This window comes from Rhincodon typus, chromosome 19 (assembly GCF_021869965.1).
Source record: "Rhincodon typus isolate 14 chromosome 19, sRhiTyp1.1, whole genome shotgun sequence".
Classification (NCBI taxonomy): Eukaryota; Metazoa; Chordata; class Chondrichthyes; order Orectolobiformes; family Rhincodontidae; genus Rhincodon; species Rhincodon typus.
The window spans coordinates 39,557,693-39,571,769 of NC_063350.1; the positions used below are offsets into that span (position 1 = coordinate 39,557,693).

Genomic DNA, 14,077 nt, shown 5'->3' on the forward strand with positions numbered 1-14,077 from the left:
CTAACACAGAATTTTGGAGACTAAAATATATTGTGTGATTGTATTTGATAGCAACCACGATTAATTTCCCCTCATTGAACATTGTTTTGAGATTCGCACACCACTTTTGACCAGTGCTATGATGATAGTGTGATCTGTGTATTGCATGCAGCTTCCAATATATGGTCACAGTCACTATCTCTATTTACATATTGTACTTGTTAGCTTAGTGTTCTGAGGAAGGGTCATCGGATCTGAAACGTTAACTCTGATTTTTTCTTCACAGATGCTGCCAGACCTGCTGAGCTTTTGCAGCAACTTCTGTTTTTGTTAGCTTTGTGCTTTCCTTATATATTCATGGATAGTTTTTTCAAAGAAGCAAAGAAGATGGAATAAATTGGCTCCTTTTGCTGAAACATTCTGTAGGATTTTATATGTAGGGCCTTGTAGATGCAGTTCATCTTCCCAGCAGCATCTTGAGATGCTTGGAGCCACTTCACGGAAATGTGAAAAATCAGTTCAACTCTCCAAAGTCACATCAACAAGCTCTGAAGGAGCATGAGTATTGTTCACCTGTGCAGTCACTACATAAGTAATCACATGGCTATTAAATCACTTCCGAATTGTGAAACCCACATGACAATGGTGTCCTCATAATTGATCAATCAGTATATTAGAATAGATTATATTCATTTAACTCATTGCTATTGGTGGGATCTTGATGAGGGCAGCATGACATTGTGTTGGGATCCAAATTTCTATGACTTTCCAATTTAGTCCTGAACCCATCGCCACTGGGCTGGGAAAATTCTGCCTCCATATCTTTCATATGTTACTTAGAAATCTCCTGCAACAGATGTTCATTTGTTTGGTTTGTGCATTATCCCATGTAACCAGCTGGGCTTTTAAGAGTTTAGAATTTACATTTACTTGCCTGCAACATACCATAACAGTGAGGTTGTGGAGTCTGTATCAAGCAAAACTCTGCTTCCATAATCAAAATTTAAAATGGCATTCTTTAACAGGGAATGGAAGTGGAGGACTTTTAAAAAAAATACCCCTCTTAATGAAGAAGAGTAATATCCTGAGTGGAGTTTCAAATAAAGGAAATTTTTTTCTCGGCTGGTGGAACACTAGAATATTTGATCTCCCTCTCTGTGATAATACCAACAAGGAATGTGTTGGAGAAGTTTCAATCTAACAACAGGGACCATGAATTCAAACCGGGTATCAATGCATCTGTTTGATGGTAATTATGAAGAGTTGTTTCTTCTCACCCTGGAAAAAAAGAGTTTTGGAAAGTTTATTATTTTTCTGTAATAAAGTGAGTGATTTGAATAAAAATTATCTGCTGGTTTTATTTCTTCCCTTGTGTTTTGCAATGCCTGCTAACTACCAATCAAATGTAGATTTTTTTTATTTCTTGTCAAACAAAATTCCTATTCTCCTATTGTGTCAGAATCATTCCACTAATATGGGCATCCTGTTTGTATCTTTGTTTGCAATTCTGGTTACATTTTTGAGACAGAAACTTTAAGGCTATTCTGGACCAAGCCCGCTCAGTTACAGTACCTTTAAAGAAAGAGGAAAAATGTGGGAAACAAAAAGAAGACAAATATGTGGTTAAGATTTGACTGAAAGTCATTGAGATAAGAACAGTGATTGGGAATATCATAGAACACAATAGTTCTTGTGGTGCTGGGTCTATGGAAAGCAAAAACTCTTTACTGACTATGCATAGGTACTATCATCGGATTCCTGGAGTTTTGCTATTAAACATCAGGCAGAAATTGTGTCTAATCATTTGTGTAAATTTCTTTTGTTTGTTATTCATCTAGGTTTGTTTTTCTAGGGTAAGGTCTATAAGAATTCAAGTGTGTATAGAATAGAATAGAATATCCTTTATTGTCACGTGTATTCCAGTACAGAAGTACAGGAGTACAGTGAAAAGTATTTACAATGGCAGCCTTTAATTGCGCCATCTTAGATACAAGTACCTAGGATACAAAGAAGATTAAAGGAAAAGTAGTAGCATTACTTACAGTGTCTAAAAAATAAGTTAGGAATAAAATAGTTATAACATAGTTAAAGAATTGATTTTACAGTCCAGTAAAGAATTTCAAATAGCAAGTCTGTGAAGAAAACAGGTTAGTACAAAACTCAAGTATTGCTCAAAAATACATTTGTTGAAGCTTTCTGTCTTACACCGATCAGGACAATTTGCAAGAATATCAGTTTAAAGGGAGAACTGACATGTATATTGTATGAGAGGAAAGTGATGTTGGATGACAAGGACTGTCCTCTTGTTCAGTATACACCTCGGTTTTTCCCTTAAGTTGGTATTCCGGAAAATTGTTCTGCTACATACGAGACAAAAAACATTGAAAAAATGTCTCTTTTTCCAGCAACACTTAAGCAAATAAGAGAATTTATATAATACATTATAAGCAACAATAGAAACAAGAAGAAAAAACATTTCACATGGTAGCCAAGCAAATATAGTTCAAAATGAAATGACGCTTACAAATATTATTTTCACAAAGATTTGAACATAGCAATTAATACATTATCTCTTGAAACGATGACTCTGTGGAAAACCCTTGCCTAAAAGCACAGTCATTGAATATTTTTAATACAATAGGTAGTTTCTTGATTAACAAAGGAGTTAAAGAGTACTGGGATAAGTAGGAAAATTGATTTGAGGCCACAATCAGATCAGCCTATGATCTTCTTAAATGGAGGAGCAAACTTGACGCTCAAATGGCCTACTCCCGCTCCTAATTTTTATGTCATTTAACAAGTGTACAAGCAATATATGAATGCTTTCATGATGCATCAAGCAGTAATAGCTTGTTGATAGTACAAATCCAAAACCTCTGGAGACATTAACTTTGTAAATTTAGCTGAAGTTAACATTTTTAGAAGAACGTAGTATGTAACATTTACTAAGAGGAAGACTGAATTCTACCTTTCTCTGTGTTCAATTTTATTTAATATTGTTTGTTTCGAGATTGTGATCATGAAGCCGTCAGAGAGACTAACTGCTGATTGGTGACTGTTTTACGGAATACCTCTGTTCAATCCACAAGCACAATTCTGACTTTCTAATATAGAAACAGAAAGTGCTCAAGAAATGCAACAGGTCTGGCAGCAATGGTACAGAGAGAAATTGAATTAATTTTTGCAAGTCCAAAAGCTCTTCTTTAGAACTGAAGTAGGCAGGAAAGTGATGATGTTGATGCTGTTGACAAGTGAGGAAGAGGAGCAAGTGGAACAGATGATGATGTTGCCCAGAGCAAAATGCAAAAGGAAGTGCTAATGGTACGAGAGGAGAAATCTGGATGCTAAGTAGGTGTTAATGGTAAGTGGATATAGGTCAGGCCCACTTAGAGTGAATCCATGCAAATAGGACATGGGGATGGCGGTAATCAAAATGGAGGAAAGTGTTCAGTGTTTGAAGTTATTGAACTTAATATTGAGTCCTGAAGAATGTTAAGGTGCCTAAGTAGAAAATGAGGTATTGTTTCTTCAGCTTGCTTAGAACTTTGCTAAAGCACTGCACAGTCCTAGGACAGAAACGTTAGCATGAGAACAAGATAGTTGATTGAAAAAGAAAGCAACTGAAAGTTTGGAATCATTACTATGGACTGAGTGAGGGTGTTCTGCAAAACGGTTGTCCAATCTGCATTTGGTGTTGTAACTGTAGAGAAGGCTACATTATGAGCAGCAAGTATTGTCAAATAAACCATTGCTTTACCTGATGGTGTGTTTGAGCCTTTGATAGAGAGGACATAAAAAGGCTTGTGTTATACTTTCTGCGATTACATTGGAAGGTGCTATGGAGGGTGTTGAGGAAGTGTTCAGAGGACTGGACAGGGTGTTACAAATGGAATAGTCCCTGTGGAATTCTGGAAAGGAAGGGGAGGGAAAGGTGCATTCCTGCTGATGGTGGCTGAAAGGCAGAAAATGATCCTTTAAATGCGGAGCCTTGTGGGGTGAAAAGTGAGGACAAAGGGGATTCAAGCTTTGTTCTGGGAGGGAGGGGAAGTCGTGAGAACAGAAGTGCGGGAAATGGGTCAGACATAGCTGAGACATTCTGTCAGCCATGGTGACAGGGAATCCTTGAGGAGAAATAAATATATATTGGAAGCTGTGGAACAATGCAATGGAAATTCAGAAACTGGGAAAATAGAATAGAAAACGTACATAAAGCCAGATGAAAGGAAGTGTAGTCAAGTTAACTGTGTGAGTCAATGGGTTTGTAAGGGGTGGAACAGCTCAGTTAGCTGGATGTCTGGTTTTTGATGCAGACTGAAGCCAACAGTGTGGGTTCAATTCCCACAATGGCTGAGATCACCATGAATGTCCCACCTTTTCAACCTTGCCTCATGCCTGAGGCATGATGACTGACGGGTTAAAACACTACCAGTCATGTCTCTGTCTAATGAGAGAGCAGCCCTATAGCCCTCTGGGACTATAATGACTTTACCTTATTGGTTGATATTACTGGACAGCCTATCCCTAGAAAAGTAAACCAATAACTAAATCCTGGACCTATTTGTAACTCCAGGTTAAAAACTGCCCATCTTGGGATGTCCTGCAGTTGCAGCAATGGCTACCAATTGGACTTCTAAAGCTCTCAAGGTGCCAGCATGGAGATGCTCAATTAAAAGGTTATCTCCAGGAATTTAGCTCCTGCTGATCTGGCGCACAGAGAGTACAGGTTCAGGATCCATTATTGAGTCTGATTTTGGACTCCCGAAGCCCACAGGAAAATCCTGCTCTCCTCTCAGTTAGTTGGAGGCAAGGAAGGGGAATGATCTGGTATAAAGGCAGAAGAAGTGTTCGCGCCATGTCCTGTCGGAATGTTAGTCAGTCTGAATCTTTCCAATGCGTCACTCTTTTCACTTGGGGGTGAATATGAAGGAGACATTCTCTTAGTGTAGCAGGAGCACTTCGTGGAGTGGGATTGATGTGTACAATGTAGAAATGAATGAGGACATACTTCAACTTATTGATCTACATCTCACATGGGAATGCTTAATGCTGTTAGTATATTTGCCTGATTTCAATCAATATTATGTCAAACATGAATTTTATTTAGAAGTTGGTATTTTACAGGTGTGGCTTTAGCCTTTCTGTGCTTAAAGCTGCATGTCTGTATCACAGTACGCTGATGTACCATAAAATAAATTCTGAAACTTTGCCTCTCTGATTCTATTTGCCCCTATTTCCTAATAGTCTGGATTGCACCGATTCATTGAAGCTTACCCTCACTCCTTCTACTTCCCTGCTTCATTTTCTTTTCAGAGATAGTAGGAACTGCAGATGCTGGAGAATCCGAGACAACAAGGTACAGGGCTGGATGAACACGGCAGGCCAAGCAGCATCATAGGAGCAGAAAGGCTGACGTTTCGGGCCTAGACCCTTCATCAGAAAAGGGGGAGGGGAAGGGGGTTCTGAAATAAATAGGGAGAGAGTGGGAGGCGGATAGAAGATGGATAGAGGAGAGGATAGGTGGAGAGGAAACAAACAGGTCGAAGAGGCGGGGATGGAGCCAGTAAAGGTGAGTGTAGGTAGGGAGTTAGGAAGGGGATAGGTCAGTCCAGGGAGGACGGACAGGTCAAGGGGGCGGGATGAGGTTGGTCGGTAGGAGATGGAGGTGCGGCTTGAGGTGGGAGGAGGGGATAGGTGGGAGGAAGAACAGATTGGGGAGGCAGGGATGAGCTGGACTGGTTTTGGGATGCGGTAGGGGGAGGGGAGATTCATTTTCTTTTCACTTGCTTTTCCTTTCTCTCACTCCCTCTGCCTCTGCCACTCTCATTTTCCTTTCACTCTGTCATTCTTCCTTTCTTGATTGCATGCTTTCATTACTTTTTTTCTCAATGCATTCAATGGCTGACTCATCTTTCCCCCTTTCTCTCATACCCCCATTTTTAATTTGCTTTTCCGTTCCCTGTATCCTTTTCTTCCAGATAAAACTCAGTTTTAGAGAAAACAGAGTATTAGTTATCATGATGTGTTGGACTGGGGTGGACAAAGTCAGTAGTAATAAAGATTACTTATTATTTTGGTTAGACCCTCAACATGCAATTATGATATTCCATTCATTTGGTTTGTCTCCAGCACCACCTTATTTTTAATTTTTGTAATTATCTTGCTGGCTCATTTAATTGGATTATTGGTATCCCTTTGTTTGTTATTTAGCTGTTGACACTTTACTCACACCCTTGATCACCTACACAGACCAATATTTGGATTGTTGACACTCTACATAGAACATAGAACAGTTCAACACAGTACAGGCCCTTCGGCCCATGATGTTGTGCCAAACTTTTACCCTAAACCTAAGGTCTATCTACCCTCCACCCCTACCTTATACTATCATCCACTGAGGGGGGGAAGTTACAGTCCTTGAAAAACAAGGACAACTGAGATGTACGGGAGTGAAATGCCTCATCCTGGGAGCAGATGCGGCGGAGGCGAAGGAATTGGGAATAGGGGATGGCATTTTGCAGGAAGGTGGGTGGGAGGAGGAGTATTCTAGGTAGCTGTGGGAGTTGGTGGGCTTGAAATGAATATCGGTTTCTAGGTGGTTGCCCGAGATGGAGACAGAGAGGCCCAGGAAGGAGAGAGAGGTATTAGAGATGGTCCAGGTAAACTTAAGGTTGGGGTGGAAGGTGTTGGTGAAGTGGCTGAACTGTTCGAGCTCCTCGTGGGCGCACGAGGCGGCGCCGATACAGTCATCAATGTAATGGAGGAAGAGGTGGGGTTTAGGGCCAGTGTAGGTATGGAAGAGGGATTGTTCCACGTAACCTACAAAGAGGCAGGCATAGCTAGGGCCCATGCGGGTACCCATGGCCACCCCCTTTGTCTGTAGGAAGTGGGAGGAATTGAAAGAGAAGTTGTTGAGTGTGAGGACGAGTTCGGCTAAGCGGATGAGGGTATCAGTGGAGGGGGACTGGTCGGGCCTGCGGGACAGGAAGAAGCGGAGGGCCTTTAGGCCATCTGTATGGGGAATGCAGGTGTAGAGGGACTGGACGTCCATGGTAAAGATGAGGTGTTGGGGACCAGGGAATTGGAAGTGGGAGGAGGTGGAGGGCGTGGGTGGTGTCACGGACATAGGTAGGTAGGGAGGACCGCTTTGCAGAACACCTACGCTCGGTTCGCAATAAACAACTGCACCTCCCAGTCGCGAACCATTTCAACTCCCCCTCCCATTCCGCAGACGACATGTCCATCCTGGGCCTCCTGCAGTGCCACAACGATGCCACCCAAAGGTTGCAGGAACAGCAACTCATATTCTGCTTGGGAACCCTGCAGCCCAATGGTATCAATGTGGATTTCACAGGCTTCAAAATCTCCCCTCCCCCTACCACATCCCAAAACCAGTCCAGCTCGTCCCCGCCTCCCTAACCTGTTCTTCCTCCCACCTATCCCCTCCTCCCACCTCAAGCCGCACCCTCATCTCCTACCTACTAACCTCATCCCGCCCCCTTGACCTCTCCATCCTCCCTGGACTGACCTATCCCCTCCCTAACTCCCTACCTACACTCACCTTTACTGGCTCCATCCCCGCCTCTTCGACCTGTTTGTTTCCTCTCCACCTATCCTCTCCTCTATCCATCTTCTATCCGTCTCCCACTCTCTCCCTATTTATTTCAGAACCCCCCTTCCCTTCCACCATTTCTGATGAAGGGTCTAGGCCCGAAACGTCAGCCTTTCTGCTCCTGTGATGCTGCTTGGCCTGCTGTGTTCATCCAGCTCTGCATCTTGTTGTCTGACTTTCATGCAAATGCCTATTTAATAGCTGCTTAAATGCCCCATTGAGGCCAACTCTACTATCCTCTCAAGCAATGCATTCCATGCCCTTACCACTCTCTGAGTAAAGAACCTACCTCTGATGTCTCCCCTATAGCTACCTCCACTCACTTTAAAACTATGCCCCCTCGTAATAGCTACCTCCACCCTAGGAAAAAGTCTCTGGCTGTCCACTCTATCTATACCTCTGATCATTTTGTACACCTCTATCAAGTCACCTCTCATCCTTCGTCGTTCTAAAGAGAAAAGCCCTAGCTCGCTCAACCTTTCCTCGTAAGACATTCCCTCCGTTCCAGGCAACATCTTGGTAAATCTCCTCTGCATCTTTTCCAACGCTTCCACATCTTTCCTGTAATGAGGCAACCAGAAATGGACACAATACTCCAGATGTGGTCGAACCAGGGTTTTGCGATACTATTTGTATGATTTTTTGATCTTTGCCCATTAATCTTTCTGCCTATAAATTCTGTGCGTGTGTGCTTCCCTCTCACTTCACCTGATGATGGGACAATGCTTTGAAAGCTTGTGATTTCAAATAAACCTGTTAGACTATAACCTGGTATCATCTGACCATTAGTTATTATTAAAACACAAGCTTTGGAAACGACAACAATATCAGTTTAAATTAATGGAAAATAGTTATGACGAGTCCAGTTACCACAGACGTCATTTTGAGGGCCGAGAAAGGAGTGGGAGCTGTCTAGGTCCTGACATGCCCCTGGGGGAAAAGCAGTCACTGTTTGGGATTTTGATTGGGGAGCCCCTTAGGCTGAGATTGTGTTGGCTTTGTGGGGCCCTTGATAGCAGTCCCAAAAAGTCAGAGGCAGCCCTGCGTCAGCTGTTTGTGGAACACACATGGTCACAATTTCTGGCAGTTCTGGAATGAATTAGTTTCTGCTGAATGACAGGTGCCCGTGTCCAAGGATAACTAGCCATTCTGAGAAATGGCTGCTCAGCAGCTTCAGCAGTGCTACTGGGGAGACCACCCATGGAAATGGAGTAGCGGGAAGACGACAGTTACTCCACCCTTTCCTGACAGGAGGGAACCAATAAGGGTGGGGATTGGTGAGGTCTGGGTTTGTTACTCTGTTGGTGGTCATTGCTGCTGATGGGCCCCACAGTCGGCTCTGAATTGATTGAGCCATAGAGCCATAGGGTTGTACAGCACGGAAACAGACCCTTCAGTCTATCTCGTCCATGCCAACCAGATATCCTAAATTAATCTCGCCATTTGCCAGCATTTGGCCCATTTCTCTCCCAACCCCACCTATTCAGTATCCATCTAGATGCCTTTTAAATGTTGTAATTGTACCAGCCTGCACCACTTCATTCCATACACACACCACCCTCTACATGAAAAAGTTGCCCCCTAGGTCCGTTTTAAATCTTTCTCCTCTCACCTTAAATCTATGCCCGTGCCTAATCATGCAGGGCAGCAATCAAGATTTACCAGATGGCCTCCTCATAGAGCAGAGGGCCCACCCATTGCTGGTAAGATGTCAGCAGGAGCAGGATAAGACCTTTAATTGGCCTCTGGGCAGGAGGTAGTCCTCCACCATCTCCATCAGCAAAATAAAGGCCACTCCATCATAAGCTACCCCTCCTTCCTGCGCCCACCCTTTTACATGCCCTTGCCAGTTTCTAGCTGGTTGTAGACTAGATGGAGATTAATATAGAATTACACACATTACCCTCTTTTTGCGCAAAGTGACTAATGATAATCCAAAAATGACACGTTATGGTTTGATATGAGGAGATTACGGTGGCTGAGCTCAAATATTGAAACCATTACTTTTTGGGCACTTTGAGGGCATCTAAGACGACTAATCGAAGTCTTGATCAGATTAAATTGAAATATAGTCCATCTTATATCAATAATAATGGATATTTTATGCTATTGTTCATGCAAGATCATTTTAAAGATGATTACTGACCTGCTGAGCTTTTCCAGTACTTACTACTTTTGTTACATGCCTATACACTTGTTAAATTATATTCTGTACATCGTTGATATGCAACTGTACAGAGTAGTAAAATTACAGACACAGGACTATACGCTCTTTTAAGCTGCATTTTGTATCATTTCATGGAAGCAGAGCATATGCAGATTTGCGTTGAAAGATATGCACTTTACAGTATTTGGGGTGAAGCAAACTAGATTTGCATGTACTCTAACTCCCAAACAATATTAAAATGCCGGGAGCCTAAAGTAATTAAAAGCAGCCTGCAAAATCAGCAGTGAACTTGAAGAGTTTGGACAATCCCAAACATTCTGTGCAATAATGCACACTCAAAGGAGTCAATGGTTAAAGTTTTGGGTGGGTCGCTTTGGAAAATAAGTGATCAAAGGTAAATATCCATGTGCTAATGTTGACCTTGTATTCTAAAGTTTTGCTGGGTTATGTTCGGAAGGGCGAGTAAGAAGTTTCACTGTTTAATCTCCTACATTAACCTGCATTATTTGCCTTCTTCTCTGTCAAGAAGAACTCATAAGATGTGTATAGTTTATTCTTAAACGAGAATAAAAATAGATTCAAACAATCTTTATTATTTTTAATATAATTTTTAATAATGTGCAGATTTTTGTTTTTTGAATTTTATTGTCACTGCTGTTGCTCACCCATATTTGCAGAGCAAAATTAAATTGTGTGTGACTTGAAACTGATGAATCTTTGTTCTGATTTTGCACTTAAGCAGTATATTCACCATGGGTAATACAACATCACATGAACCTCTGGATGAATCTGGGGCAGAACTCCCAGCTTTGGAACAAACTACGGTAATGCTAATATTAATTTTCTTTGATTTATAATTTTCTGAGTGTCTCTTCTAATTTGGCAGGGCTGTGTTCAAGGTTTGATATGCATGTCTACAGTATGTGTCTTAAATCATTAATGCTGATCTCCAAAAGACATTAGAAAGTATGAAAAATGGTTGCTATGGGAATGCAACTGAAATAGTATTGGTTGAAATTGAAAGAGATCCAGAGCCAATGGTAAACTCATGACTTAATAGATCCAGTCATTGCAGAGCGGAACAATAAGGCTAATGTGATGCTGAATTATACAGTTAAAAAAAGTACTGTAATCAAAATCATACGACAATTGGAGAATGTTCCCCTTCAGTTACGTCATTAGTCAAGCATTGGATGGAGCTTACAGTGGATGGCAATGGATAGGCTGTCTTATTTACACGCTATCTGATTTTCCTGTCATGGATGTACAACGAGAGCGGCTAATCTCCTACCACTGATATTACTAACCCTGTCAAATTCAGGTCAGCAAGAGATGAGGAGACCTTAGCAGGATACAAGCCAGAGAGAAATCATATGATTTAACCTCAGTGTCAGAAGATGGAGGAATCACTATGAAGTCTTGAGCTTTTCAGTGTTGAAGTGAGTTTCAGAGGTGTTTGATAAGGTTAAACAATATTATAATGATACATAATACATTTGAGACAAATTTTAAATTGTCTATGGCAAGTGCAAAATAGTGAATTTCAAATTTACAACTTTTCTTCATGCAAAGGTTAATCAATACATGGATTGATTTTTTTTTGGTGTGTGGAAATGCTTTAAGAAAGATTTGGATTATAAATCTTGTCAGAGCAGATTAGGTGGCTGCTTGATAGATTGGTTAGGATTAACTCAGTTGCCCCTGTTATTTAGAATGAGGAAATAAAATGAATAAGAAATGGTCAGTTAATTTATGTTAGACAGACATTCATCTTTTTCAGCTTCTCACTGATAGTATTTTGTTTTGGTAGAATATAAATGCACAATTGAAGTTAAATAATTGTTTCCCTCAGAGCACTGAAAATATTTTCCCACGTGTTTCTAAACTCTATATACATTGTTGATTCATTTGAAAGAGAAACTAGTTTTTAAAATGAGAATGTGTGGTTAATATTTGAACTGCTTGAAAAACACACAATGCTTTCAGTTTGCTTCCTTTTGTTCTTTCGTGTCAAATTTACAAAACGTATAAAAGTGAGTTTTATACCCAAAGCAAAACTGGTCTAAGGATCAATGTAATTCCATGAATGAGGCAACATTAGTAGTTTCAAATTATAAATATTTGCATTTGACCTTTTATTTGAACTTATTTTGAGCCTGAATTATATGCAGTACAGTAATTAAGAAGTGAATGTGACGTCATATATATTTTCACTTGCATTCTACCCATTGGCAGGACCTTGGCTCATCGTTTGCTGATACTTCAGCCTGGTCTATTTTATAGAATTGTAAACTCATATGGCACAGAAACAGACCCTTCAGCCCAACTCGTCCATGCCAACTAAGTTTCCCAAACTAAACTGGTCCCATCTGCATGCATTTGGTCCATATCCCTCTAAACTTTTCCTATTCAGGTACCTGTCCAAATGTCTTTTAAATGTTTTAACTGTATTTGCATCTACTTCTTCATCTAGCAATTCATTGCACATACAAACCACTCTCTGTATGAAAAAGTTGCCCCTAAAGTCTCATTTAAATCTTTCTCCTCTCACCTTAAAAATATGCTCGTAATTTTGAAATCACCCACTATAGGGAAAAGACCTTTGCTATTCACCTTATCTATGCCCCTCATGAATTTTTTTTCTCCTCTGTAAGATCACTCCTCAACCTCCTACGTTCCAGTGAAAAAAGTCCCAGCCTATCCAATCTATTTCATAACTCCAACCCTCCAGCCCTGGCAACATGTTGGTAAATCTTTTCTGAACCCTCCCAAATTTAATAATATCCTTCCTGTAGCAGGGTGACCATTTTCTTGGCAGATTTTTATCAAAAATGGTTTACTACTGCTCACTGCTCCCATGGTGTCAGATCCCAATCCCACCTCAACCAGTATGGGAATCAAATGCACATTGTTATATTATTCTGAGCATAAAGCTAGCCATATAACCAACTGAGCTAACCAGCACCTAATTTCCATTACTTTGTTAGAAACACAGCATAGAAGAAATGTCTTTTGAATGACTATCTTAAGAAATTTATGGTTGTAAAATAAATTGAAATATAGATATGCAAAATAAAAAGGTAAATGCATTGACCGAACAGAAAAGATGACAGGAATCATTATGAGCATCTGATAATTTTAAACTAAATGTAATCATGGAGTGAATTTGTTTACACAATTCACAAGTGATGAGAACATGAAGGAGTTTACTTCATTCATCAAACAAAAACCACATATCAAAAGCTGTGCATTGGAAGGTGACAGAAAACTTGGGCAACTGGGATGATGGCCCCAAATGAGGACCCAAGCTATACACCAGTTTAATTTCGGATGAAATTTGCAAACAGTAGCTGGCCCAATTATGTTCCCAGGTCTGGGGCACACACCTGGGAGAAATCCTGACTCTACAAGTCTGACCATTGAAAATGGCCACATGTTTCAAATTTGATGTTGGGGGTGGGTGAACTGGATTGGAAGTCAGGCCATATGACCCAGGAAGAGACTAAGAAGTTGCCAGTTCCTGGTGCAGACTGGGCAGAAAGCCTGCCTGGGAAATCCAGCACTATATTCAAAGGTTAAAGATAAAGATTAAAACAGAAAACATCTCTTCTGCTCTCACCCCTTCAATCTGCATGCTCCATCCATGCCAACTTATGCATTTATGCCCATCCCAATGGCCCTCACACTCCTGTGCAAAGCACTCCATCTTCTATGGCCCTTATACACCGTCTAATCTAGCCCATGTAGCATATATAGCTACTAACGCAACTTAGTGTCAACTCATATTACCCACTGATCACCCTCTGCCCTTTCCTTTCAACTGATGCCAACTCACTAATTATCTTACATGGGCATGTATCAGGAGGATCCTAACAGGAAATAACATTATTGGTCTATTGATTTTGTCACCATTAAAAAGAAAAAACATTTCCATTCGTGCAAAGCCCACACAATACGTGCACTTTGCCTAAACTAATCCTTCATAAGAACAAATACCTCATTCAAGTTCTTAATACATTATGTCAAAACCATTTCCATTCAATAAATGGTTTGAACTGACCATCAATAGGCACCCCATTGTGACTGTTATATTTAATGGAATCTATCATGTACAGTAAATGCTGTCATAGTTTTCAATGACCAGCCACATTGAAAAGCTTTGCAATTCTTTCTTAGCTCCATATTTCTTTTGATAGTTTTTGTTGCAAGTCCCACAGAGTTTGTGATAACAAGGTGTAGAGCTGGATGAACACAGCAGGCCAGGCAGCATCAGAGGAGCAGGAAAGCTGATGTTTCGGGTCTGGACCCTTCTTCAGAAAGAA

General features: G+C 40.8%; 1 protein-coding gene across 1 annotated transcript in view; it reads left to right on the forward strand.

Annotated features, from left to right (window-relative positions):
- LOC109910915 (brain enriched myelin associated protein 1) overlaps nt 1-14,077 on the forward strand; it is a 94,992-nt gene that overhangs the window by 8,117 nt on the left and 72,798 nt on the right. The window contains exon 2 of the mRNA XM_048608581.1: nt 10,498-10,579. Within this exon, the coding sequence (XP_048464538.1) occupies nt 10,508-10,579 (72 nt within the window). The 5' untranslated portion in view covers nt 10,498-10,507. The remainder of the gene's footprint in view (nt 1-10,497; nt 10,580-14,077) is intronic.